General features: G+C 44.3%; 1 protein-coding gene and 1 long non-coding RNA gene across 4 annotated transcripts in view; one reads left to right on the top strand and one right to left on the bottom strand.

Moving 5' to 3' along the window:
• The window catches only part of LOC134459719 (uncharacterized), a 75,421-nt gene extending 73,854 nt beyond the window's left edge, over positions 1–1,567 (bottom strand). Inside the window, exon 1 of one of the 2 annotated variants that reach the window (XR_010036866.1) lies at positions 101–1,567. This is a non-coding gene — a long non-coding RNA (uncharacterized LOC134459719). The remainder of the gene's footprint in view (positions 1–100) is intronic. The other variant, XR_010036865.1, reaches the window with a different exon arrangement.
• An 8,303-nt stretch (positions 1,568–9,870) lies between these two features.
• Positions 9,871–27,500, top strand: part of mkln1 (muskelin 1, intracellular mediator containing kelch motifs) — a 53,227-nt gene continuing 35,597 nt past the window's right edge. The window contains exons 1-6 of one of the 2 annotated variants that reach the window (XM_063212113.1): positions 9,871–9,985; positions 11,696–11,765; positions 18,870–19,012; positions 20,924–21,012; positions 22,387–22,496; positions 23,593–23,785. In XM_063212113.1, the coding sequence (XP_063068183.1) occupies positions 9,906–9,985; positions 11,696–11,765; positions 18,870–19,012; positions 20,924–21,012; positions 22,387–22,496; positions 23,593–23,785 (685 nt within the window). In that variant the 5' untranslated portion in view covers positions 9,871–9,905. Of the gene's footprint in view, positions 9,986–11,695; positions 11,766–18,869; positions 19,013–20,923; positions 21,013–22,386; positions 22,497–22,571; positions 22,596–23,592; positions 23,786–27,500 lie in introns of those variants that run through there. The other variant, XM_063212114.1, reaches the window with a different exon arrangement.

Genomic DNA, 27,500 nt, shown 5'->3' with positions numbered 1-27,500 from the left:
TTGATTTTGCATTCGATCTTTAACTCATCATTTTTAAGTACATGCGTATAGCCTCGGGACGGGCAAAGCAAGCGATAATAATCAAAAAATGTCTTCTTACCAGTGGTAGTGAAGAATCTCTTCGGTAGACCTCCATGTTCCTGATAATATGCGAGTTGTCCATGTCCGCTTTATCTTGTGTAACGATGACGATGGTTCTGAAATAACAGCGCAACTTATTTAAGTGCGCCCTCGACGAAAATGCCAGGAGCTAGGCTTGTCATGATTCCGGGAGTGGAGAGTTGTCCCCCACCTCCGCCCTTTCCCCCTTTTCTGCCACTGAAAATGCAGCGTTGTTTTCGACTCTGGACATAATATAATCGTTGATTGCGCTGTGTTTTCTGCTCGCTTTTATGTCTTTCTGGCCGATTGTGCACTCTATTTAGTTCCTGTCACATCCTTGGGCCAGCTACGCAGTTAGGGGGCGTGATGCTCCGAAAAGAAAACGCGTGTATTTTCGGCTATGCTTTTAAAAAGGCGCCTTAATAGCATAAATAATCTCGTGTTTCGTGTGTCGTCGTTGGTAAACTTGCCTGCATTAGCCACTGTGACACAGACTATGCGAGCAACGCAAACAGGAATGCGGACCTAATTATCGAGATGGCAAATGACCAACAGTCCTTCTCATAGCAACAAGCGCATTCTTCGGAACAAGCAGTCATAGCCCGCAGCAGAATCCACTGCGCCGTCCCAGTTCACTTGCTGAAAAAGTACCTTCCTAGTCCCCCTAGCAACATGCAGGGAAATCTCCACCTGCGGTCGAAGCCGTATACCAGCGAAGTTTGCTCTGACATCCTACAAATGCAAATCAGAACATGGCTTGGCAGCATGGCTTCCTTGTCATGGCCTCCTTTAAATAACTCATTTCTAATTTGCACGGGCACCGAAAGAGGATAAACAGAGTGAGCCACCTATCACGCACTTTTCGGATTGCAAGGCTATTATAAGCTGCGTAAAAGGTCTTGAGCAGGGATACCACGTGCAAATTCCCTCGTCTTCATTTGTCTAACCTTTACTTTTTTTGCAAGGGCCTGTTCACCCTCATTGCCTAATAGTCTACATAGGCTACTTTTACTGCTTTGAGTGTGGTTAAGACATACGCAGTTGTGCTGCTCCGCTCTTTTCTGCCCCTGCGCTTTCATTATATCATGTTCATCATGTGATGACCGCAGCTCCGTCGGTGGAAACTTAAAGGGACCTCCCACGTGATCATATCCCTGCACAGTCATGGAGAGGGTGTGTATCTCTGTGTGTGTGCTGGTTGGGATATGATGATGATGTGTATGGTCAAACGAGCGTTAACAAGTTGCCACACACACGTTACAGATACCCATGACGTTGGATGCTTACGCATTGTTGGGAATGCAATTGCAATTCCTGGTATGCTGTACAGTGAGGGGTGCATAGATGTGAGCTATTGGTCGCAAAAGACTTGAGTCAAAGCAATGAAAATGAAGTTTTTAAAAAATATAAATATATATTAAATATGGGTGGGGTCTGTGAAAAAAAATAATTCACATTAGGGTCACCGTAAGAGTCCAAAATAATGGGATTAACAATTAGAGAATTAGAGGCCCTTACGTCTCAGTATCATGACACAGCCCCAGGTGAGATGTTATGACGGGGGGTGGGGGGACACACTGGCCAATTGGACGAAGGGAGGACTGTAACATCTTGACCGATGCCCGTTGACGGTAAATTAAAGATGGCACGCAGCCAGGCTTCCCGCGCTCCTAGGCGCGCACTTAGGCGAAATGACATTATCTTCTCCGCTTACATCAGCCCCTCTTCCGGACAAAGACAACTTGGCTTTGACCATGAATCACCCGCGGCTAATTGCCTTTGATATGGGGAAGGGGTCAAGGAGGAATGGGCAGATCGCATAAAAAATGGCGCTGGGTAATCAATGCGGCGACGCGCGGCAACATTTTTATACAGGCGTAATGACGCCCCTGACCGTTCCGTCGTACCCTTCCCATGTCTGTGCTCTGTGAGTTATTGCAAGATGTGTGTGTGTGTGTGTGTGTGTGTGTGTGTGTGTGTGTGTGTGTGTGTGTGTGTGTGTGTGTGTGTGTGTGTGTGTGTTGGCTGTGTACGTGTTTCATTTCCTGATGAAAATGTTCCATTATGTTTACATCCCCACGCTCTGCATAAAGAATGTAAGTTTGTGTATGTGTATGTGTGTGTGTGTGTGTGTGTGTGTGTGTGTGTGTGTGTGTGTGTGTGTGTGTGAGAGAGAGAGAGACAGAGAGAGACAGAGAGAGAGAGAGAGAGAGAGAGAGAGAGAGAGCCTGAGACGCAGCACTTGGCGTCTTGACATACTAAAACTCTCAACACATTTACAGGAAATCCACGTCTCTCTCTCTCTCACACACGCACACACACACACAAACAAATTGACCCCAAAATGCTATACAGCACCATGGTCTATCTATCTGCCTGACTGCCTGTCTCTCTCTCTCTCTCTCTCTCTCTCTCTCTCTCTCTCTCTCTCTCTCTCTCCCAAAGGATGACAAGACCATTTCAATATTTGCAACATTTATTTAATGCGACAAATGCATAGCCTACATGCCAACACCTTGTATTCCTTAAATGAACAACTGGTCCGGGCTATCTCACATGTCCTAATTGCTTAGATTAGAAAAATCACTAAAAACCACAACAAATCTCCACCGTTGTCTCTTATCAAATGACAACCCATTTGAGGGAAACGATGACATAAAGGGGGAAAAAAGAAAAAGACCTGTCTGTGCTCATTGTGCTCCATCACAATGTGGCAGCTGGCTGTGTGTGTGTGTGTGCGTGCGTGTGTGTGTGTGTGTGTGTGCGTGTGCATGTGCATGTGCTTAGGGGTTGGGGGATTTGAACTTGGAACGGTGCCCATCCCACATACGTGCATGCAAGGCTCCCAGTCATCGAGGGATGAATCATTCGAACTGTTAATAGCCTCTGGGACCTGCTTCGCGGGGCTTCTGAGATCGCGCAAGAGGACATCACCACAAATCCTGCTCCCCGCGACAGCCGATTGCCCACGATGGCACTCAGGGGGGGAATGGCAGGCTTCCATTGAATACAGATGAGACAGACATGTAGGCCTACAGGGGGTATAACTGGAAGTGAAGTATGGTAATAGTTAACTAGTAGTAAAGTAGTAGTGAATATATTAGCATGGTTGTACATTATATTGCACTGATGAGAGAGATGTGTTTTCAGTCTCATTGTGGGTGAGACATAGCCCACATAAGGGGGATGGCTGGAATTGCTTTATTAATATAAGAAAGTAGCAGTAAGTAGACTTATGATGTTTGGAGGACATTGTATTGCAATGATGAGAGATACGGTATGTTTCCATTCCATTGTAGAGTTACAATTATTAATCCTGAAGTAAATTAAGCAGCAAAAAAAGATGTAGGCAGTATGCAGAGGAAACATTTATACGTGGGGTGACTATACTGACTTAATGTTTGTAATATGGTTGAAAAGTCCAATAGTAAGGTAGTAGTAGACATTAGGCATGATGCTAGGATGCCCATCAAGTTGGACATTATACGGCTACGAGAAAGATGTTTTCCATTGCGCTTGATAGGTCTACAGATGAGACCCACACGAGGAAGGTGACTGGAAACAGTTGAATATTTTTGTTGTATGATGATGTAGTAGTAAAGTAGTAGTAAATATTAACATTATGTTTGGATGTTCATCGTTTTTGGACATTATATTGTATTGATATTGCATTAATTATATTGCTTTTAATCACATTTTGTAATAGTTTTTTCTAGTTTTATACTGCGATGGGATTGGGGACTAGTCAGCTTCACTTCCGGGAACACATTCAACCTATTGGATGCTGACATTGCCCTATCTCAACTTGAAAACCAGCCTTCAATTCCTGTGTAAGTGTAAAGGATGTCAGAGTTCATCAGTAGAATTACATTACATTACACTTACCTGATACTTTTATCCAAAGTGATTTACATTTATGTACAGGGTACTGTAAACAGTGCCCGGAGCAGCATGGGGTCAAATGCCTTGCTCAAGGATACCATATGTGACGGAGGAGTTCCTGCACCTGTTCGTCTCCCTCAGGGATGCAAGCCTGCCACCTCGTCAACTACAACGGTCCGGAAATGGGAGGCACAGTACGATACTGCTGGACTAAAGGACCAGTCCACCAGCCCAGCGCTACCGATACTGTATGAGACTTTGGGAGGGAGGTTTTCTAATGTTCCACACTAACTCTGCTAGTTAGCCTCCGTTGCACTATCCCCCTTAAACCTCACTCCCATCTGGGTCACGGCACCACTGTCACGGAGGTGTTCCTGCACAGTTCGTCCCCCTCGGGGCGCGAACCTGCCACCTCGTCAACTACATCGGTTCGGAGATGGGAGCAGTATTGCCAGATGTACGATAATTATCGTATTTGTACCATAATTTTGTCCATTTTGTCCTCTGTACAATCAATAAAACATGATGTACAATAATTTCAGAGTTGTCATTCAGTTCATGTAGATGAATTGAAACAACAATTTGGGTCTTGTACCATAATCTCCTCTCAAAAAAGAAAAAAAACCTGATAATTTTGAGGTACGATAATTCAGCATTTTCTCTCTGGCAACACTGGATGGGAGGCACAGTACGATACCGCTGGACTAAAGGACCAGTCATGGGCAGTCACCAGTCACCCAAGGGCAGTCATGGGTGAGCGGTTAGGGCGTCAGACTTGCATCCCAGAGGTTGCCGGTTCGACTCCCGACCCGCCAGGTTGGTGGGGGGAGTAATCCACCAGTGCTCTCCCCCATCCTCCTCCATGACTGAGGTACCCTGAGCATGGTACCGTCCCACCGCACTGCTCCCCATGGGGCGCCACTGAGGGCTGCACGGGTGAGGCATAAATGCAATTTCGTTGTGTGTAGTGTTCAGTGTTCACTTGTGTGCTGTGGAGTGCTGTGTCACAATGATAATGGGAGTTGGAGTTTCCCAATGGGCTTTCAGTCCACCAGCCCAGCGCTACCAATACTGTATGTGGCTTTGGGAGGGAGGTTTACTAACGCTCCACACCTACTCTGGTAGTTAGCCTCCGTTACACATAGAATGTGGTAGGGAGTAGAAGGGTGGGATTTGAACCCAGTTAGTAAAGTTCCCTCCTGAAGGCTCATACAGATGTGATGGCACTGTGCTATTGCCGTAGAGTAGACCTTTAGCTCACTAGTTTTGTATACCTGTGCTCTCATTCCGCAGGTTCTAGCCCTGGGTGTCGGGAAAAAAAACCTTTGTTACACTGGTGGCGTGACCCAGATGGCAGTGAGGTTGGGGAGTGACTGTAATCCAGGGGTGGGGAACCTGTGTCTCGAGGGCCGTTTATGACCCTTCTGGACGTTTTATCCGGCCCCTGATATAATTTTAATGTTATGCAGCAACACACGTAATAGGACATATTTTGTAAAGGAATCTTTGAAATTACATTTGCAATACCTAGAGAAGGTGGGGTCTGTTTTAAAGGTGGCTGCCTTCAATATAATCCCAAAGTGCATAGAGCGGTCCTTGGAGGACTTTTACGGCCCTCAAATGAAAAAGGTTACCCACCCGTCTAGTAATCAGTGCCAACTAGCAGAGCTTGCCGGTAGAACTAGTAAACCTCCCTTCTTCTGCCTCATACAGATGCAGTGTCGCTGAGCTATCAGCCTTTAGCTCACTGGTTTCATACTGTGCTTCCATGCCGAAGGATTGCCGAGACTGTGAGGTCACAGGTTTAAGCCCCACATGGCCATATAGTGCCAGATGACATCATGGGATCTGATCGTCCAATTGTCTCAGGCAAAGGTTTGGCAATATAACCACTAAGTGAACAGAGGGCGTAATGGTTCCCTTGCCCATTTACTGGTGTCGCTTAACAAGCAAAGGACATGAACATCTGTGCTCAAAAACATTCCACCTAGTCGATAATTGGTCAATCACTGAACTAACCATGTTAACAGAATTGGAATTGGAAATGGATATCAAATGAATTGCAAGCCACCACAACCGTGATGGGAATGTCTTCCTTGGAAAATAATGAGACATACTATAGGCCAGGGGTGTCAAACTCAAATTCACAGAGGCCCAAAATCTAAATCTGGGACGAAGTCGCGGGCCGAACTCAAAATTCAAAAAGTATTGAAATTGAGCATGCACGCACATGGGTAGATGACGTGACGTGTAAATTTTGCTGTCGCAGGCTCTTAAAATTAAGTAAATTCATGCTTTCAAAATTGTCAATGCTTTAAATGATTAAACTAATGTCGTTGTTGTGAAAAAGTAATGTGTAATAAATCCAGAGCTTAAATAAGTATACTTAATTTTGAGTCAAATGTCACATTTGTCCTATGGTGTGACTGAGGCAAGCCTGGTTCTCCATATTAAAACATTTTAAAATAAATAATCAAAGCTCAGTCATTTGTCTAAACAGCCCTGGCATGTTTTTTAAGGTGTCTATTTTAGCAAGTGGCAATGCTTAATTTTTTTCCTGTTTTTCTGAGACCGTATGGACTTAGGAAACTTTGTCGCAGAAAATAATGTCCTGTGGTGTGACATCCTTTTTTTGGTTAATTCTTTGGATAATTATCTATTGTTGAAGCTCCAGCGGTACATACATTGTGACTTTAGACCCTTAAGAAGCCAATGGCAAGGGTGGATTTTAGATTTTTCTCTCAGAGTTCTTCAGTCAATCAATTATGTTTTGCTACCACAAGATGTATTAGTTTTGTAGTCCTTTGGTGTGACAGCCATAAAATACATTTTGACAATAGTGTATATTTTTCATATTTTTTTCTTATGTAGATGTATGAAAATGCATCTTACTAAAGGTGAAATTGTATTTCAGTTGGCAACGACATGGCTTTAAATTAACTCAAAAGCTCAAAAGTCCTATGGTGTGATGGTAAAAGTCCTATGGTGTGATGGTAAAAGTCCTATGGTGTGACACTTTGGAGTATCACACCAAAGGACAAACAGGTAACACCAATGGACTAGATATTTGAGAAAGAGCTTTTAAAACAACTGGTAGTACATATTTTGTTGTTTTGTTGTTTGACTAGATAAATATTGTGCATTCAAATTACTTATTCCTTTATTGGCCTTTGGAATTTATACTTTGATGCATTGTTGATGAATATTTGCTGTTGATTTTAGATACTGTCAAATGATATAAAATGTCATTAATGGTGCTTTGAAACCATAAAATATAACGGTAACAGTGAATGAAAGATCAGTGAGAGAGTATATAGAGGAGTATAGATGAATAAAGTATGCTGTGGAGAGCTCAATATACAGCATAAATGTGCTGTCCGGCTTGAGATACCAAACAGGCACTGGCCACTACACACTACAGGTTCAATGGTGTGACAGTCATAGCATACCTACAAAAGTGTGATGGTCATGCCAAGGTCACCCTTCAGTATGAGTCTTATGAGCTCTGCAGGTTACATTCAATGACCGCATGGCTGTCATTAAGAGTTACGATAGGCTGATAATCGACGATTCAAAGACTTATAAGTGTAAAGTGTAGGTCCATATTGACTACAACATTATATTATGATCAAAAGACAAAATTATCATGTTGATATATTTGTTTCTGGCTCAGTTTTGCATTTCTGTCCTTTAGCGTGACATGTATGTCCTACGGTGTGACATGTTTTAAACGCTCAAATATTTGTTTGAGCTAAACAATATGTTTGATAAACACTGAATATTGCATTAGGGAAGGACAAATTATCGTCCCTGAAAAGTTAGTATAAATTCGGACAATTTTGAACATTTAAAAGAAAGATATCCCTGTTTTTCCTCGAAGGTTTCTAATAATCTCACCTCTAATGGGAAAAAAATACTTACATGGTAATTTCTCATTAAATTAAGACTTTAAAAAATTGCAGTAAATATGAAGAGTGTAACAATGTTCATAAAACCCCATCAAGCCATTTCTACATTACTTAATATATTTATTTCTTAACGTCACACCAAAGGACATATTTTCAGCAAATTGCTTTATCAACGTAAATAAATAATCAATGAATAGACCAACATTGTGACCACTTGGATTGTTTGAAAGATTAATTGCTGCACTACGTAGACATGTACTTTTTCCCCTCATAAACAATGTTTTGTGAAAAAAATGTTTTTTGCTGCCTATCCGTCATCTACCCACATGCTTACAATACTCAAATGATTACATCTTAAACACTCAATCCCAGCTGATATTGTAGTTCAAATGTGCCTGCAGTCTGTTGTAAATAAGTGGAAGACATCACTGATGCACTTGTATGAGCATGTGGCACTCATGTTCAAGTCATATTAAAGTACATTAATGTGTAGGGGGGGCAACTATAATACACATTTGAAATGATCTGGTGGGCCAAATAAAATGACTCCGTGGGCCAAATTTGGCCCCCGGGCCTGAGTTTGACATCCCTGCTATAGGCAATTCAAGGGGTAGTTTAATGCACTTGTGTTAGTACTAACTGTGGCCTAGCGGTTACAGAGTTATTCGTCTTTTGATTGGGGGATTGCAGGTTGAAATCCCTCTGATACCTCTCCCTACACCTCCAGTGTTTGTGTGAGGTAGCCTGGGCGAAGTCCGATGGCGGAGCCAAAATCTTTGGGTGGAGTACATGGGATGGCGTCGCCAGGCTATGTGTGAGGTGCCCTTGAGTAAATCTAACCCCACATTGCATCAGGGACTGTAACCAATACCCTGTAGGCCTACCTAAATAGCTAAGTCGCTTCAGGGGGCAACCACCATTCCGACATACTGCCATTCCGACATACTGCCATTCCGACACACCTCCACACTTAATCATACCGCCATTCCGACACCACGTTACTTGTGGGGAGCTGTCCACCCACAAGCCTACACCTAAACGGTGTGCCGGAGCTGTCCATATGTGTGGTGCTGAAATATGTGTTTGCTCCGAGTGACGCGAGCTTACACCTTCAACGGTGTGTCCGAAGCTGTCCACGTGCGTGGTGCTGAAATCTGCATTTGCTCCATGACGCACGGAGATGAAATGGAAAAATGAAAAATGGATACCGCCATTCAGACAATTGAACATCAATGTGGGAATGGCGGTATGTCTGAATGGGGGTATAGTCGCTTCAGCTGAGTGTAATGTACTGAGGGGAGCAACCGCCATTCCGACACCAGCTGTCCACGTGCACGAGTACACCTTTGGCGTGCCCGGAGCTGTCCAAGCATGTGGTGCTGAAATCTGCGTAAATCATGGGGAGGTGTTTCACACCTTGGTAGTAATACCAAGCATGACACACATGCACATGGGGGTGCTTGGATACCGGGATGTGGGGGCCGGGATGGACAAGTGTCAAATAGAAACTGAAAGGGAAGGCAGCAGACAGGAAGTGTGTTGGTCACAACCAAGCAATTACTTTTTGGGAAATTACGCCTGTTGTTCGATTTGTGTTTTGCAGAACGAGTCCCTTTGAAATAAAACACGTCGCAAATTAAAAGCCAAAACTAGCCTATAGGGTAGGCCTAAATGGATTTCCTTGTGTGATTGCCAACATTTCACCTTTGATCCAAATGGCTTTTAGCTGACTGTCCAGTTGTTGCTTGCTTAGCTCATTTGACTAGGCCTACCTCGACCTAGGTGAGACTTTTCACTTTTCACACACTTTTCACACAGAAATTAATTGAAGTAGGCCTATTTAACCTGTCATTACCCCATGGATGCTGAATGATCAAATGACACTGACGCGTCATGCATGCCAAATCCAAAAGGCTGGGAGAGTAGATGCATAAATATGGCTTTGTCCCTTTAAGAGATGTCACTCCCAGATCTTACTTGACTATCGTTGCTGCCTGTTATTTGTGCAACAAGATGGCGGTGGCTTCTGAGAACAGAGTGCTTTCCTACAGTGTTTTTAAATGGAGCTCGTACTCCTCTACATACTTGCCAGAGTGAGTAAGACATGCACACGCGGACCGTGATTCTGTCTTTGTTTAGTGGGGGCACAGGTGCCCGGTTCAGTGAATTTGTTTATCCTGGACCCAAGTTGAAACCGGGCCAAGTACTCCACCTAGACAACCAGGTTAACATTAGCTTGCTATCATATAGCTGGTCAGGCACTTCAATTGGTCCGACAAGGCCAGCGAACAAAACTGTCAATTCAATTTAACATCCACATATGGTTCATGGTTGGGCTATGTATCGGATACCTATTGGGATTGTAAAATAATCTCCAGGTGTGTGTTATCTTGCAAACTACATGCAGATTGTGTGCCACACAACGTATGCAAGCTAGCACGAATGCTAAGTGTTAGCACACATGCTACACCTGGCGTAATTAAGAGAAGCTAACGGTTGTTAGATAATACAGCTGACAGCTTTCTAGCCAAGGTCCAATATTACAGAGTTGTAAATAAGAGAGACGCAATGTTGGATGTACCTTTAGCTGTATTTCCATACTGTCACATGTTTGCTAAAGGGCTGGTTGCAGCCAGATGTCTGATTTTGCTGATGTATTCGGTTGGGGCATCACGAGTTGGGTTGTGTAACGCAACTTGGCTGGCTACTATCACCAGCTAACTGTTAGCATTTTAGCCAGGTGTCCAAGCTGCTATGGTGCGGCGCCTCAACTGTCAGTGATGCTTACACTGTCAAATGAATCTGACCCTTCAGTGCACCGTTTATGCAGATGACTTGTTTACGGTTCACATTTGATCGGTCTTGGTGCAGGGATGCCGCAAGCCTTTCTGTTTCTCCAAAGAAACTGGATACGTGTAGCTTCTAGCTATGCATTGCTTTGTACAACTGACTGGCTGTGGATTGGCCCTACACAGTGAAGGCTAGAGCGTACACTATTCATCTGAAACATCCCTCACAGCCGACTTGGAACTGGTATTGATGTTGAAACTGGATCCAATCTGAATAGCAGTAGACGTATTAGAAGAGAAAGGAACACATACCCCATGGCAATGGAATTGCCGTGGAATGTTGTACAAGGAATGCACTGGGTGTGTATAGCTGGTATTTTTTACAAGACTTTGATGGTCAATCCATCATTGCATGTGCGCCTTTCGTGGTCGTCATTTTGAATGGCTACCTTGGGTTTGCTTGTGGTCCTATTGCCCAGGATGTGGTCTTGTACCTGACATCAACACATGTCTAATCTGTGTTCAACATAATGACTACGTCATGCACATTCCAATAACTGACCAGGTGCACGATAAATTAAGGGATGCCCAAAACACTGCTTTAACTCACAAATATCATCAAGACAGAGCCATGGTTTGACAGACCTGGGTCTTCCTCACTACCCTCTGTAGTGTGGTGTGCCTGGCAGAGTGGGAGAGAGAGAGAGAATGGGCAGGGCTGACAAAAGGACCCTGTCTGGACTCAAACCCGGTACGCCATGGGCATGCAAACCCCAATGTGGGGGGCTTAGCACACACACTATTATGTGCACTATTTTAACCCCTCAATGCATGCTGTACCATCTGAGGCACACTGAAATACATAATTGAAAGGTTAATTACTATACTCTACTATGACATAACACAAGGCCTTTAGTAATACACTACGACTCGGTCATTGCCATTCTGGTAACAACAAACTTATAAAGCGTTTTTTTTTAACGGGTTAAATCGTCCCTCTGTTTGTCCACACAGGAACATCCTGGTGGACAAGCCCAGTGATCAGTCTTCACGATGGTCCTCAGAAAGCAACTACCCTCCACAGGTGAGTGTCTTTCCCCTAATGTCCTTACTATTTAGTCTCCTGTCAATAATGTTGTTTGGCATGTCTGTGTATGTGTACTGACTAAAAATGTACACGCCTGCTGCGCTGTCCTCCTTGCCTGGTCCATAACTGGAGAAATGCATACAGGCTGCATCTCAATATCCATCTTCAGTTACATCCTTCGTCCTCTGCCCTCTTGCGTCTCAATACATGCAAAGATGAGAGGATGGATGCGGAAGGAGAGGTGTAAAGAACTGGAGAGATAATGAGACATGGCCTGACAAAAGCTTTCTGGAACCCAGCCACCTGGTTGGACGATGGGAAATAAATTGGATTTTTTTTAGAGGCTCCACCTATCTCTCTCGTGCAAGCCTGCTTGGTCCTTGTTGTTTTGTTGAGATGTAGTGGATGGCTTGACGATGCAGGAGGACATTAATGTTGCAGATTGTTAGTGGCACACTAAAGCAGTGTGTGCGTGTCCCTGTTGTGGATGCAATTGGGAGCGGATGGATGATGATACTGTGCTGTGTTTTATAGATGAGCTCAATGGTGTGTTCTTATTGGACAGTCTGCTGCCAATGAGGTTAATGGCGCACTCTTATTGGCTAGTCTGCTGCAGATGAGGTCAAGGGTGCACTGCTATTGCTTCTCATGCTGACTGCCATGTGAGCCTGACAAACAAGGTGACAAGATGCTCTGACATTTTGAGTTTGTGGCGTCCAGACGGACGGGGTCGTGTTAACCACAGCTCCGCTGCTGAAACACGAGCTCTTCTTCCTCCTCTGCTCCCGCCATCACTCTCTCTCGCTCGCTCTCAGTCTTCAGGCGGCGTGGTGTTTTTTTTTTTCTTCGTCTTCTTAAATCACACAGGCCAGCCCAGAGTTGTGATTATTCTGAGGAAGCAGAAGGGAAGGCAAGGCATGGGTGTCTGCTTTTGCAAAACAGAAGCAACACTCTTTGAGACTTTCTTTGTTTTTGATCTGTGGCTTGGGTCAGGCTGAGGTCTCAACAGCAGCCTGTGTGCCCTGTGTGCTGTCTTGCTTACTCAATTAACCAATCAGTGAAAAAACAGGAACTAAATCAGATTGTCCCCTTTTGCATGAGTTTTTGTTTTTGTTTATGATCTAGGCGGGGATGTCCCCGTAAAGGCCAGGTACTTACAGGGGCAGTAAGGTTCAAATCCCCAGCTGTGGCCATTTCCTAATGCCCACACCATCTGTCTCTCCCACTCTCTTCCTGTCTTCTTCCTCTTAAATGCCCGGTCAAAAGTGCGTGCTTTACTGAAAAGGCCTAAATGGCCTTTGTCTGCATCACCGGCAGCGGTGTCCACCTTCATTCGGTTGGCGTGGCAGCAGCCAACACAGACATTAACCTGATGGAACAGTACGATGGTCAGTCTTTGGCGGCCAGGCTGCAGTGGATGGGGTTGCTGTAAGGGGGTTCTTTACGTAAGGGTTAACGTTCAGCGAGAAGGTCGCTACCGTGGAATAGCAGCACGACAGAGAGAATCTTTAGACCCCGACGCGGAGCGGAGGGGTCTTGTTCTCTCTGAAGTGCTGCTATTCCACAAAGCGACCGACTCGCCGAAAGTTAACCCGCTTATTATATGGATATACTTAAATGATTCACACATGGCGGGGACATTTCTTTAGGCCTATTTAATGTTAAGTCTATTATAGTTTTTAATGTCAAAAGATTGTTGCTGCGCAAAACAAAACAGTGCCGTTGTGGAACACCGCTAGGCAACAGCTAGGTAGCCAGGACAACAGGTGTTGTCTATCACAGCAGCTGATTAGAGTCTTGTTGAAAAGCCGCTTTAGCAGTGACAAGTCTTGTTGCCATTGACAGCGGTCTGTTATAGACCAACCCGTCCGTTATCGAAAAATAACAGACGTGCGAACGTTGGGGAGCCCCGTTGAAATGAATGGAGCATTCGACCGATGACGTCACACCATATAATAATGCATCCTAACTCCTGTCCCGTCCTGCTTGTGGCCTGCAGATGATGTCACAAGACTGCATGGACGACAGACGTTTAATTCAATATCTTGCAAAAGCGCAAGTCCCCCAAAAGTTGTTGTGGCTAGGTTGACAGCGGGGAAACTTAATGGTTTTCTCCACGGAGGCGGGGTGTCCCGTGAAGCGCGAGGCCACAAGCATAGGACGCAGACGGGAGTCTGGATATTGGGATGGCGAAAATTGAAAAAACTCTTAACCGGCTACTGAGACTCATTAACCAGTGGTTAACCGGTAATCTTACATTTTAAAACGTTTGCGTGCCTGATATGCACAGAACTGATTTTTTTCATATTTATTTTTCACATAAGCCTGACAGGACCTGCCATGTCCAACCACTGTTGCCAGATGGAAAATGCTGAATTATCGTACTAAAACCTCAAAATTATCGTTTTTTTTTGTGAGGAAATTATTATTATAATTATTATTATTATTACAACCGGTTAACCGGTGGCAGAACATTTTAACCGGTTAAAGTTGATTCGGTCGATTATCAGTTAACCGGTTACCGGTTAACATCCCTAGTCTGGATATTGGGAAGAACCCAGTGTTTCCCCCAGCACTTTATGGGTAAGGCGGCCACCTGTCAACACAAATCCCCTGAAAACATACAACTTTTGTATTGCTGCACAAAAAACATGTGATTTTATTTATTTTTGGGGGCTTTCGCATTAGAGCTGTAACAATATTGGATCAAACCCAGAAATCGTGATACTCAAGTCACGATACTGTATCGTGATGTAAGGCAGTATTATGATACGCCCTTTCAAAGTTTTGTTATCCTTTAGTCCAGAAAACAACCATATAATTTGACGTGATTGTGCTTCCAAGCTTCACATGAGATACATCTCAGAAATTGTGGGGTGTATCAAACCGTAAGTCAAAAATAGTGATACAAACCGAATCGTGAGTTGAGCGTATCGTTACAGCCCTATTTCGCATATTTCACATGAAATTGCACAACATGGCTTTTCCAGTCATGAAAGTCAAACGTCTCTGATTCCGATTAACCGCCACCATTGTTGACTTGCCAAACTTCTGCGGGAATCGCTGGCTGTGTTAGATGATGATTATCAGCTGTGGCTTAAGTTATTTGTTATAGTAACAACAACAGCAACAACACTGCCACTTAGTATTAGTAAAGATACTTTATTGACTCTGAAGGTAAATAAGAGTTTATTCATATATTTAATTTAACTTGCCGTGCAAATTGTCTCAACAGTTCAACAGAGGTTCATTGGCACTTTTTTTAAGTCGCGGAACAGCATTGGTTGCAACAATACAGATGCTATGGGTGCCATTGACGTTGGCTTGTTAGCTTGGGAAGAGCCATGATTAGACACAAGATGAATGGGCTTGTGGGCACATGCTATGCTGCCACCTCTCCATCCATTCTGGCACCCATCTATCCCCTCATCTCATCCGCCCAGCCATCCCTCCATCTGTAGGTTACATCCATCTACCTATGTATTATATAAGCTGTGCTCACAGCTCGGCTATAAAAGGGAATCGATGCCCAAGTGGCCATCCAACACAGGACTGTCGTTTAATGGCCTTGCACACACACACACACACACACACACACACACACACACACACACACACACACACACACACACACACACACACACACACACACACAGAACCAACCTCGTTATTAGCGGTGAGGCTCCTCCCATCTCTGTAATTGCCACTCGAACTGCTGACAGTCTTGGATTTACTCTGCTAGGGGAGTTGTTTAGCATGGAACTCAGCACTCTACTTTCTAAATAGGCCGTTCTTTCTAACACTTTCTGTTACCAATGCTAAGCTTTTTTAACACTTTCAAACTAGTTTGAAACACTTCCAGCACTATCCATGTTTACTTTCTCTTGTTTCTGGCGCTCCTCCGATGTCTGCTTAACCACATGGGGCATGGATTACTTTGCATGTGCAAAGAGTTAATGTAGGTTTATATAAGGAAATGGAGAAAAACATATATCAAAGGGCCGCTCCCTTGAAAGGAAGAAATATTGTAAGGCTCTCAGAAAAAGGTCTGACCATTTCAAAGTCTTTTTCAAACTCCTCTCTTGAAGTTAAAAGGATTCCTAAGTGTGCAGACCTTGTCTTACTTCCTAACAGCTTTTGGCAGCTTAGCACTTTCACGCTTGAAGCCGAGTCAGAAGGCAGTGGCTTTCACAGATAATTATTGTGTCCTCTGCAGTTGGTGTTTTTTTTTTTTTTAACCATCAACCCCCTTAGATCTGATTTCTTGTCAGGATGGGCTTGTCTGACAGACTTGTTGTTTTTAGCATCTCAGTGAAATTAGACGTAATGTAAACACCCTTGTTTTTTGTTGGATTCGGGTTCAACAGAAGTGCAAGTCTCTTGTGACTACATGAGTACAATATGATAATTTCATCAGAGCAGATTCAGGTGTTCCTTGGCGTTGAAGAAGTGTTGTTTTGCCTGTCGTCACTTGTTTGGTTAGATGCAAATCAGTCCCAGAAATGTTGATGTGCCTCCTCACCCAAGATTACCCCTCTCACTGAACTTGTTCTCATCACTACTGCATAGCCTTTCTTTCATGAGTGCATGCACTTTGTTTTTCTCTCACACACCACCCACCTGTAAGGTTGGTTAACGAGTAAGTTACACCAGGTTAAGTTATGATGTGAATCATCTAATCTATATACTACAAAGCTGGTTCAGGTTGAGAGTTGAGAGGTAAATCATCTAATAGAAGAGCCTGGAGTCCTAATTTTCTGAAGAAAAGCTCTTATATTAGATGATTTACCTCTTAACTTAAACTTAACTTATCCTGAACCAGCTTTGTAGTATAGGCCCCAGGTCTCTGGAATAAAACACCCCCTTAAGCCCTATTTGGACGGGACTAGTTTTATGTATGGACATGGGGTGATGTGATTTTTATCTTAGAATGTCAGTAATCAAAATGGCCGATTCAGGCTGAATTAGAATATGTCAGTGAAAGAAAAGAAGGTGGGTAGGGTAAATGTTCATGCTTCCCATCTTCAATGTATTTTTGTTTTTTGAGCACATTAGGACGAATCTTTACTGGCCTAGTGCTTTCGGACGGGACTAAATTTCCCTGTTATTACGTTACCACAGGTGCCCCATGAAACCAGTCCCATTCAAATAGAGCTTCAGACACAGTCATTCTCTCTTTCCCTCTTTCTCTCTTTCTGTCTTTCTCTTTCTCTCTTTCTCTCTGTCTCTGTCTCTCTCTCTCTTTCTCTCTGTCTCTCTCTCTCACTCTCTCTCATCCACCCAATTATGATGCGTAAGAAGTTCAAGCTCCCTCTCCCTGTGTCTGTGTGTGTGTGTCCTCTTCTGACAGACTGTTCTGGAAGGCACTTGAGCTCGATGTGAACAGATCTTGAGGACGTCAAAGTGAAACCGAGGCCTCTTGTCTCAGGACTGTTTACGTTTCTGTCGGTGTGGTGGCCCTTATCGCATGATTTGCCTATCTGTTTCAGTCTCTGCCTCTTCCGCTACAGTTGTTTTGCTCACCTCATGACTTTTGTGTTTGTGTTCTTTTGCTGCACAAAGAGATCACGATTGCAGCCTACAGATTCACATCTCTCTAAAGCCTGTTTTGTTAATATATAAGAGACTACCCACTTTCGTCATCAGCTCTCATCTGTGCGCTTGGGAATGAAATTCTGTCTCCTCCTTGTCCTTTATGGCTTTTCATTTTCATTACGCCAATTCAGAGTAGTTAGAAATCCCAGGGGAATATCCAGATGGTATAAGAGATGGAACTCTCTGTGCATCAATGTAGAATACACTTCTCTGTCAATATATTAGGCAGCTCTCTGTAGCACAGAAGACGGATCGAGGAGAAAGGATGGGAACAAACAGTCTTATTTTATTTGTGCAAAATATTTCCCTGTGAGCCGTACAGTGAGACAGTAACTATATATATTGTGGAAAGGTTATTGCATTTTGGATTTGGCTTGCAAGACCTCTGATTTTATTTACGCTGTCAATTTTTGTGATGCTTGGTTCAGCCTCAGTGTCAAAAGCATTTTGCGAGTAGAACTACCCTGCTTGTATTCTTGCTGTTTTTGAAAGCCTGTTCCATTTACCTGAGCCAGATGAACAGTGATTCTGTTGTTCTAAAACTGATCTTGCTTTGCTCCACAGTCTCTCATTGTTGCAGTTCATGCGGCGCTACTAATTGCTCTTCCTAGGATTCTTCTGTGTGGGTTCCTGCATTACCTTTGATACTTGTGCATTATGACATGTTCCCATTCCTGCTGATCCATAACACTGTTGGTCCCTCCCCATGTTTTGTGTCATTCTTGCCGTACCTTTTAGGGCTGGGAATCAATCCAGATTTCCTGGATTGATTTGATTCCAATCCGATCCGATTTGATATCGATCTTTTGTACTGCTGGGTTGTCACTTTAACCCATTAATGCATAGAATTCTAAGTACAGCCATAAAAACCTAAATATCTCTGCCTCTGAAGTCCATACAAACATGAAATACCTTGATATGGGAGAAAGAAATGGGACACTTGGTATGAGAGAGAAAGGTGGGAGAAGACTGACACTATTTACATGAACAGGATGTGTGTATTTGTGCATGTAGCTTACGTGAATATGGAAGAGAGCTAGAGGATGTGGTTGAGAAAATGGCGCCTATAATCATCTGCAAAAGATTGATCCGCAAAGTGTTGAATCGATACTTGCTCATTTCGAACGGGAATCGATATCGGGTCGGGGATCGATCCTTTGAACCGAGCCCTAGTACCTTACCTGACATTACCAGTGATGCTAACCCTTTCCTGTTTTTTTTTAACTCCAACTCCCATTGTCATTGTGACGCAGCACTCCATAGCACACAAGTGAACACTGCACACAACTAAATTGCATTTATGCCTCCCCCTTGCAAGGGGGCAGCCCTCAATGGCGCTCCTAGGGAGCGGTGCGGCGGGACTGTACCATCAGGGTACCTCAGTCATGGAGGAGGATGGGGGAGAGCACTGGTTGATTACTCTACTTACTTAGTCTGACACCCTAACCGCCCCCTGTTGTTCCGGTTCTAACACTGTTCTCTTCATGTTCCGTGTCGTTGCTGCAGTACCTGACGCTGAAGCTGGAGAGGCCGGCGATCGTGCAGAGCATCACCTTCGGCAAATATGAGAAGACGCACGTGTGCAACCTGAAGAAGTTCAAGGTGTTCGGGGGCATGAGTGAGGAGAACATGACTGAGCTTCTGTCCAGGTGAGAGAGACACCAGTAGCGCATTCAGGCCGACTGAGAACCGTGCTGGAGCCCGTTCCAGCACCTAATCGCGAACCGACCGTCGTGTTCACGCCACAGATATTTGCGTTCGCGAACCGGAAAATTGGTTCGCAATGCGAACCGCAAAATACTAGGTTTTTCTCTGCGAACCGTGACGACAGCGTGGTCGTCAGCAGGTTCATCCGGGTAACACAGTCACGTGCGGAAAAAGTTCAGAGCCCGGTATGAACACTGGCGGTTCGCAGACAAACACTTTAGTGCCGAACGTAACTGGTGCGAGCACCGACACCGGCTCCGTTCTGGTCGGCCTGAAAGCCATACAAGTGACCATGCTTGGGGGATGTTCAAGAAAAAAACAATGACATTTTAATGTCACCTTACACAATGCACTATGAGGTTGAATTCTGAAAGGGGGGTTGCAATGCACACTTGCGCCATCATTTACTGTCATTGTACTGCATATTAAAGAAACGGAGCCAGAACTTTATTGAGCTTCTGTCCTGATGAGGGAAACAGCAGGTAGCCATGTTTTGTGTAGTGTTGGAGAAGAAGAACTGAAAAAAAAGGTGATCAATAAACATAACAAATGTTATGGTACCAGTCCATGTCCAGAGATTTTATGGAAGAATAAAACAATGCTTGAAAAACTATATTTTCTTTTTATCTTCCATTGTCGTGTACTATACGCATTCACAATAAGGTGACATGCGGCTGCTTTGCCAGCACAGACGTGTAGCATGATTTACTCCCGTTGTGGATGAATAATGGATGCTACGGCAGGTGAGGGACCCATCCGGCAGCCATGTTTATCATTTGCCTGCGCGTTCATATATTAATAATGAATAATAAGTAACTCTAAGAGCATTGAAGCCACGCAAAGTAGCTTCTCTCTCTCTCTCCGCACACCGTGTTGAGTAACTAGTTTATGAGGCACTTAATGAGTTGGAAAAACATGCTTAGTGTTGCTGCTGTAAGTGCTGTGTGGCTTTGCAGCAGACCCAGAGGCTGTCGAAAAAAAAAAACTAGAGTAGAGAATGCAGGATTAAGCACTGAAAGCCAAACATTGCAGGGAGCGGTCAAATATTTGTGGTGTTCAGTACCGCTTTATTAATAGCCTCCGCATCACGTGATCAGGGACGAGAACACAAGGCATGGCTGTTTGTTTGTGTTAGTGGTGTAGTGCTAAATAGTCTCGCAGCCTTTAGGCAGATGTCTTCATCATCTCTCTCTCTCCTCTCTCTCTTGCTCTCTCTCGCTCTCCCTCTTTCCTTCTCTCTCTCTTTCTCCCTTTCCCCCCTCTCTCCCCAAAAACATCTGCTTTCTTGTACACTACTGTTTCCTCCTCCTCTTCTTCCCCTCTCGTCTTTTGTGCTCTTTCCCTCCCTCTTCTCTGCCACACTACTGCCTCTTGCATCCTTTCTCTCTTTCGCTCCTCTCCTCTTCTCTCGTGCGCTCTTCTCTACTTGCCTCCATCTTCTGCTCTCCATTTCTCTTCCCTCCACCTCTATCCTCTTCCCTTCTCTGCCCTCTCATCTCTCCTCTCCTCTTGTTCTCGCCACTCTTATCTCCTCTCCGCTCCTCCATCCTACATTATCCATCCTCTTCCTACTCGCTCGCTCGCTCACTCGCTCACTCGCTCACTCACACACTCACACTCACACTCACACTCACTCACTCACTCACTCACTCACTCACTCACTCACTCACTCTCTCTCTCTCTCTCTCTCTCTCTCTCTCTCTCTCTCTCTCTCTCTCTCTCTCTCTCTCTCCTCTCTTCTCTCTCTCTTCTCTCTCCTCTCTCTCTCCTCTCTCCTCTCTCTTCTCTCTCCTCTCTCTCTCTCTCTCTCTCTCTCTCTCTCTCTCTCTCTCTCTCTCTCTCTCTCCCCTCAGTGGCCTTAAGAATGACTTCAATAAGGAGACGTTCACGCTCAAGCACAAGATCGAGGAGCAGATGTTTCCCTGCAGGTTCATCAAAATAGGTGAGTGACATTCTCCTCCGCACACACACACACACACACACACACACACACACACACACACACACACACACACACACACACACATTCATGCAGACACACACTTGCTCATTGAACACACACAAGCACACACACTCAGACAAAGCGGGCGCACACACACGCACGTCTGTCCCCGGGAGGCGTCCATTATAATTTGACATCACGGCGCTCCTAAGATAGCTGAGCACGGGGACCAGGAGCAGCCACATCTTCATCCACACCCCCTGGCTGGGGTGCCTGAGTTCACTCGTTTCCTCTCCATCTCCCTTTCTCTGGCTCTTTTCATTCTCTCTCTCTCTCGCTCTCGCTCTTGCTCTTGCTCTCTCTCGGTCGCTCTCTCTCTCTCTCTCTCTCTCTCTCTCTCTCTCTTTCTCTCTCTCTCTGACTCTCTATCTCCTTCTCTTTCTCTCTTTCTCTTTCTCTCTCTCTCTCTCTCTCTGTCTCTCTCTCTCTCTCTCTCTCACTCTCTCGCTCTCTCTCTATATCTTCCTTTCTATCTCCCTTTCTCTTGGTTTGTCTTTCTCTCTGTATTTCTTTGTAATTTTTTTCTTTCCCTCTTCCAATCTGTCTGTGTCTGTCTCTGTCTCTCTCTCGCTCTCTAATGTTAGAAACATTAGTGTAGCGCACAGCTCTCTGAATACTGCTAATGGAGCTGCCTAGATATTAGGCAGGTGAACTCGAGTGCGGTTGACGTGTTTCATTCCAGTCGCCCCTCAAAGTTAACGTTAAAGAGTTCGCGAATAAGGCTAATCTCTGTGGGATATTTATATCCACTTGTTGATGGAAAGAAAATCTGCAACTGGGGGAATGGTCTTATCATATGCCTTGTTTAATACAGTTGAAGTGTAGAATAGAATACAATCTTAAAAAAAAAATTGCAACCTTGAGTGCCTCAGCATCTGTCTTCCTGGACCAAGTTTGAGAGCCCCTACACTGATGAGCACCAAGGAAAAAAGGTGAAGACCCAGAAGCACTCCAATTACCTGTGTGTGTTAGAATACAATCATACTTTAGTTCATATGTATAAATATGAAGGTGTCGAGCAGCTGTTGCATATATTATTAGCATCAAACGCACACGCTCACTATTCATATAGTACATTACATTTACACATGCAGTGTGTATAAAACAGGTGTATACTGTTAAGGTTCTTTAAAAGCAAAAGTGTGTGTGTGTGTGTGTGTGTTTGTGTGTGTGTGTGTGTGTGTGTGTGTGTGTGTGTGTGTGTGTGTGTGTGTGTGTGTGTGTGTGTGTGTGTGTGTGTGTGTGTGTGTGTGTGTGTGTGTGTGTGTGTGTGTGTGTGTGTGTGTGTGTGTGTGTGTGTTTGTGTACGTACAGTGCCTCTAATGTCATGGGGACCAAGTTTCAACTTCAGCATCTGGTACATCGAGCTCCACGGCATCGAGGAGCCAGACGTGGTGCAGCCCTGCCTTAACTGGTACAGCAAGGTCAGAGCACTACCTCACACACACACACACACACACACACACACACACACACACACACACACACACACGGTGCAGCCCTGCCTTAACTGGTACAGCAAGGTCAGAGTACTACTTCTACTATTACACACACACACATGTGGTGCACCCATGCCTTACCTGGTACAGCAAGGTCAGACTTTATACACCACACACACACACACACACACAAACTCATTCTCACTTGTACTCAGTGACACCCACTGTCTTGCGTAATCCTGCATCCCTGCTCACGTACACTATGCTATAGCTGTATTAACTCTGCGTTGTTCAGATAGAAAAAAACTCTTCGAGCCTGCTGCCAACCTCACACACAGGCACACGGGCGCACGCACACACACGTTACATAATCCTGAATCCTTGCTCCCCTCCACCATTCTCTAGCCGTATCAGCCTTGCACCGTTGAGATAGAAAAGCCGTCGGAGCATGAAGGCCGTCGACTAGCCCTGACGGCACTCCACGTACAGCAGCTGCAGCCCTATAGGGGACATACGGCGCATTAATATATTATATCGGCTGCTTAGAATTCAAGCCTTGTCCTCTCTGTGACTCCTCATGTCTGACAACTGTCCCTTACCACTTTACTCAAAGTCTTGTTGCATGAGTAGGTAGAATGATGGTAGCCTGGTTTCCACCAGACCTCTGTGTGTGTGTGTGTGTGTGTGCAGCTCTGAAGCCCCCTGGTGGCACTCCAAACACACACGTCGGTCTGGGAGCATGTAGCAAGAGTCCATTTCTCCAGTCAAAAAAATAATCGGAGCATTTATTGCTTCAATATCAATGGCAGCTCACATTGAGGAGTCACAGGGCGTATTGTAGACTATATTGAGATCAACAGAAGCCGTTTTTGAAGGAATTTGTTGACATTGAAGCGATAATGCTCTGATTATTTTATGACTGGAGAAATAGAATCCTGCTACATGCTCCCAGACCTAGTAGAGGAGCTCACGAAGCTGCGCTGAACTACAACTTGGGCAAGAGCCAGGCAATGTATCTGTTAAACGTCTGTGAAACGTGTGTATTAATCTGTGTGTGTGTGTGTGTGTGTTGCGTCAGCAGTACAGGGAACAGGAGGCCATCCGCCTGTGCCTGAAGCACTTCCGCCAGCACAACTACACGGAGGCCTTTGAGTCCCTGCAGAAGAAGACGCGCATCGCCCTGGAGCACCCCATGCTCACACACCTGCACGAGAGACTGGTGCTGAGGGGGGACTTTGACGCCTGTGAGGAACTCATCGACAAGGCCGTCAGAGGTGAGACGCACGGGGATAAACTAGGGTCTCTCGCTCTACAACCCCCAGACTTATTTACAGACTCTACAGACTTATTTGAACACACACACACACACACACACACACACACACACACACACATAAACACAAACAGGATCTAGATCCCCCCCCCGCGCTCACACCTACACCTCTGAGGAACTCCTCGATAAAGCTGTCGGCTGGTGTTTACACATACACACACACGGCTAGATAGAGCTGGTGCACCCCATGCTCACACCTCCGCGTGACAGACTGGTGAATCATGGACAGCTAGTTGACGACTTCATCAGAGGTCAGAGATGGTACTGCACACAGTGTCACACAGTTGAACACATTACTAAAGCTCACTGTTCAAGCAAGCATCACTCTGTAAGAGTCTTTGGTAAAGGCGTTCATAAAAGTCTAGTTTTAGGTTCGGTCAAACAAGTGAGTGACATTTGACCTTTTTTTTTTGGTTTGCCTCATTTCACGTAATTTACTGTCCTCAATTGAGTTTTTGTTATAAAGTCATCAGACTAATTTTGGCCCCATCCCATGTGGATGATGTCACAGGTCACTGGTTGCCCTTAGATACACTGTTTGTCCAGCCCTCAAGGGGGTTTTCTTTTTCTTTTTTTTTTCTTTTTTTCCTTTTTTAAGGCTGTGGTGTGTGTTTGCTATTATTGAATTATATACACACAGACATGGCTCAACCTGCGTCATGGAAATCATTTGTGGGGAAAGAACACAGCTTGGCAAACGATCCCTCTGTTGTGTGTAAATACACTTAAAAAAAGTCTAAATGACTATTTGCACTTGGGATGGCGATGATGGATTTACCACCTCTGGGATCATTTGGTTATAGCAGGACGGTTTTGCACGTACCACGCCAAAACGTTTGTTTTGTTTGTGTTTGGACCGGATGTTTTTGTCTTGTTCTGTTTTTGATAGTTTCTCTTCCTTTTTTCACGTTTTAACAGTTCGAAGTTTTTAAATCGCACCAGATCAAAAAATCTTATCTTGACAACATCTGTGCCACAGTTTGACAACAGACTCCTCACACACGTATGGGCCTGATGTGTGAAGTTATTTACCATTGGAATTTCGATGACAGATTTACCACCCTCGGGATCATTTGCCTATAGCAGGAAAGGTGTCACTCATCACACCAAAAAAACTACCACAAATCCACATCATGTTTGTACACTTCAGATCCACATGGACACATATTACAACAACAATTTTCTGTGGATGTGATGGCTAATGTGAATCAATAAGTAGCTCTGATCAGTAAACTATTAAAACAATTCAATTCAGATCCTACATCAGTATTCCAGACAGAAAGCAGCTTTCTTTCTTTCTTTTTTTGACATGCACATTATCAACGTTGCCCCTGTTTCGGAATGGCTGCGGCACTTATAGACCTTGGCCAAGTTGGCAATGGCTGGGCATGGGTTAGAATTCCTCGCTGCCCCAAGGACACAGACACACACAATGCTTGGTGCCCACTCTGCTGCTGTTGCACCCACATGTAAATCTGAGGGTGACCGAGCCAAAAAATGGTTACCATGACCTCCCGCTGTTCTGAAATTGACCTTTCATTGACCTGAGAATGACCTTTTAGCCATCTGACTCAGGACGAGGAAGGGGAGAGGAGGGAGTGTGGCCATAGGTGGGGGTTGACTGGTCAGGTCGTGGTAACCCTGCTGACCGCAGCCCTGGCACTGCTGACCAAAAGCAAAGGGACACCGACAGGAACCAGAGCTCAGCTACCGGGCTGCAGCCTTGGCCCAGGCCCGCATCTGTTTCCTCTTTCAATGACGCCAGTGGAGTCTGTCAGTGTGAGTGCGTTACAATATGCGACCTTGCCTCCTCCACTTGTGCCTCTCTCCTCGTACCAGGAAGTAATATGTCATGATGACATCACTGACCACAGCATTATATTTCAACATCTTGCAAAAGCTCAATTGTAAAGCCTTCTTCTCATTTGCAATTCGGATGGTGAATGAAAAACAGTCCCTCAAAAGTTGCAGTGAGCTTGTCTGGCGTTTTTTGATTTCCACTGCATGTTACATAATATAGAGAGCTCGGGGACTCATTAATGCACGGGAGACTCGTCGTGGTTTCCGCAAGGATCTCTCAAAAGGGGCTTGTATACATTACCAGCTCTCTTGAGACACACTGTGTACCTGTGTCACAGCTGCATAAAAATCCGAGACGCTTCTGTATGCTCATGTTGCATGTTTCCCAGACTAGCTATTTATCCATCACCCCAACCCTCTTATTATTACCGCCTTACTGCTCTGTGGAAGCGGCCAGGTATGCAGTACACTGTGTGCCGAATTGTTGGGCAAACAAGTATTTTGATCATATCGTCCATTTTATGCACGTTTTCCAACTCTCAACCTGTATGAACATGAAAACCCATTTTGAATTGCATAAAATGGATGATCAGTGGCAGAGTTGTGTAGAGTCGAAGTAGACAAGTACTCTTGCAGATGTAATTATTACATATTTTTTTATTTATATATTTAATTATAATTTGATACTACATGGTTTCAACTTTTTAATAGCAAACTGACAGTGTTGTAAATACATCTGTAAGAGTACCTCTGCTTCTACTTTTTGCAACTCTGATCAATGGGTGGTCTAATACACAGGCTACATCATAGTGTATAGTCTGGGGTTGCTCTACAGGCAAAAGTGTGGAATCAATGCTTGGCATCAAATTGCTTCACCCGTTAAAACCTCATGCTTCTAAAAAAAAAAGGAACAGTTATTGTCAACACGTTTAAAGTTGAATATGCATAGATGCTGCATCTGATGGGGTATACTGTAAAGCTGGTTCAGTAGTAAACCAGGTAGGGCTGCACAATTAATCGAAAAATAATCAAAATCGTGATAAAATGGTGAAATCGAACTCATGACTTTAATCGTGATTTAATCGTGGCAATAGTGACCTACTTTTGAGAGTGTCCTTGAAGCCAGAACATACTGACAGGCTGGTGTTTCTGGCCAGAAATCTGTCCACTTAAGTTTCATGCTATTGCCTTTACATAATTATTACAATTCATTTTATTTTGCTCATCCCGTTTGTAATTCATTCTTGGTTATATTTCATCTTGTTATAATTTTCAAAAAAATCAGCAAAAATCAATAATTGTGATCAATAATCATGATTAACTTATGATTTTGACCAAAATAATCGTGATAATGATTTTTTCCATAATTGTGCAGCCCTAAAACCAGGTTAAGTTAACCATGTGGTAGAGGTAAATCATCTAATAGAGGAGCCTGAAGTCCTCACTTTCTTAACTAAATGATCCCTGTAGGTTTACCACTTCCTGTTAATTAAGTCTGGTTTATCACTTAACCATATTCTTAGTATACCCCCTTGCCTTAAGGTAAATAACCACAGATGCATGTCCATTGTTTTAATGGGTTAAATACACGCAATAGGACTGTTTGTCGTCACCGTGCTGAGCTCACTCCAACAACACGCTAGTAAGATTTTAAAAAAGGAAAAAGTAGTCGCTGCACAGATACAGCATTGCGATTAGAACACAGAGCCTGATCCCTGACCCAACTACGATTATGCTAGACCAATTTGCCAGGCAAAAATATGCCACATTTTCTGCCAAGGGTTTTAGTTCACTTTGCTAATACAGCCCAAACATCAATGGTTAATAACAAAGCCTGATGACATTTAAATGCCAAC

The sequence above is a fragment of the Engraulis encrasicolus genome, chromosome 12, assembly GCF_034702125.1.
Source record: "Engraulis encrasicolus isolate BLACKSEA-1 chromosome 12, IST_EnEncr_1.0, whole genome shotgun sequence".
Lineage (NCBI taxonomy): Eukaryota > Metazoa > Chordata > Actinopteri > Clupeiformes > Engraulidae > Engraulis > Engraulis encrasicolus.
This window is presented reverse-complemented; position numbering and strand designations above follow the sequence as displayed.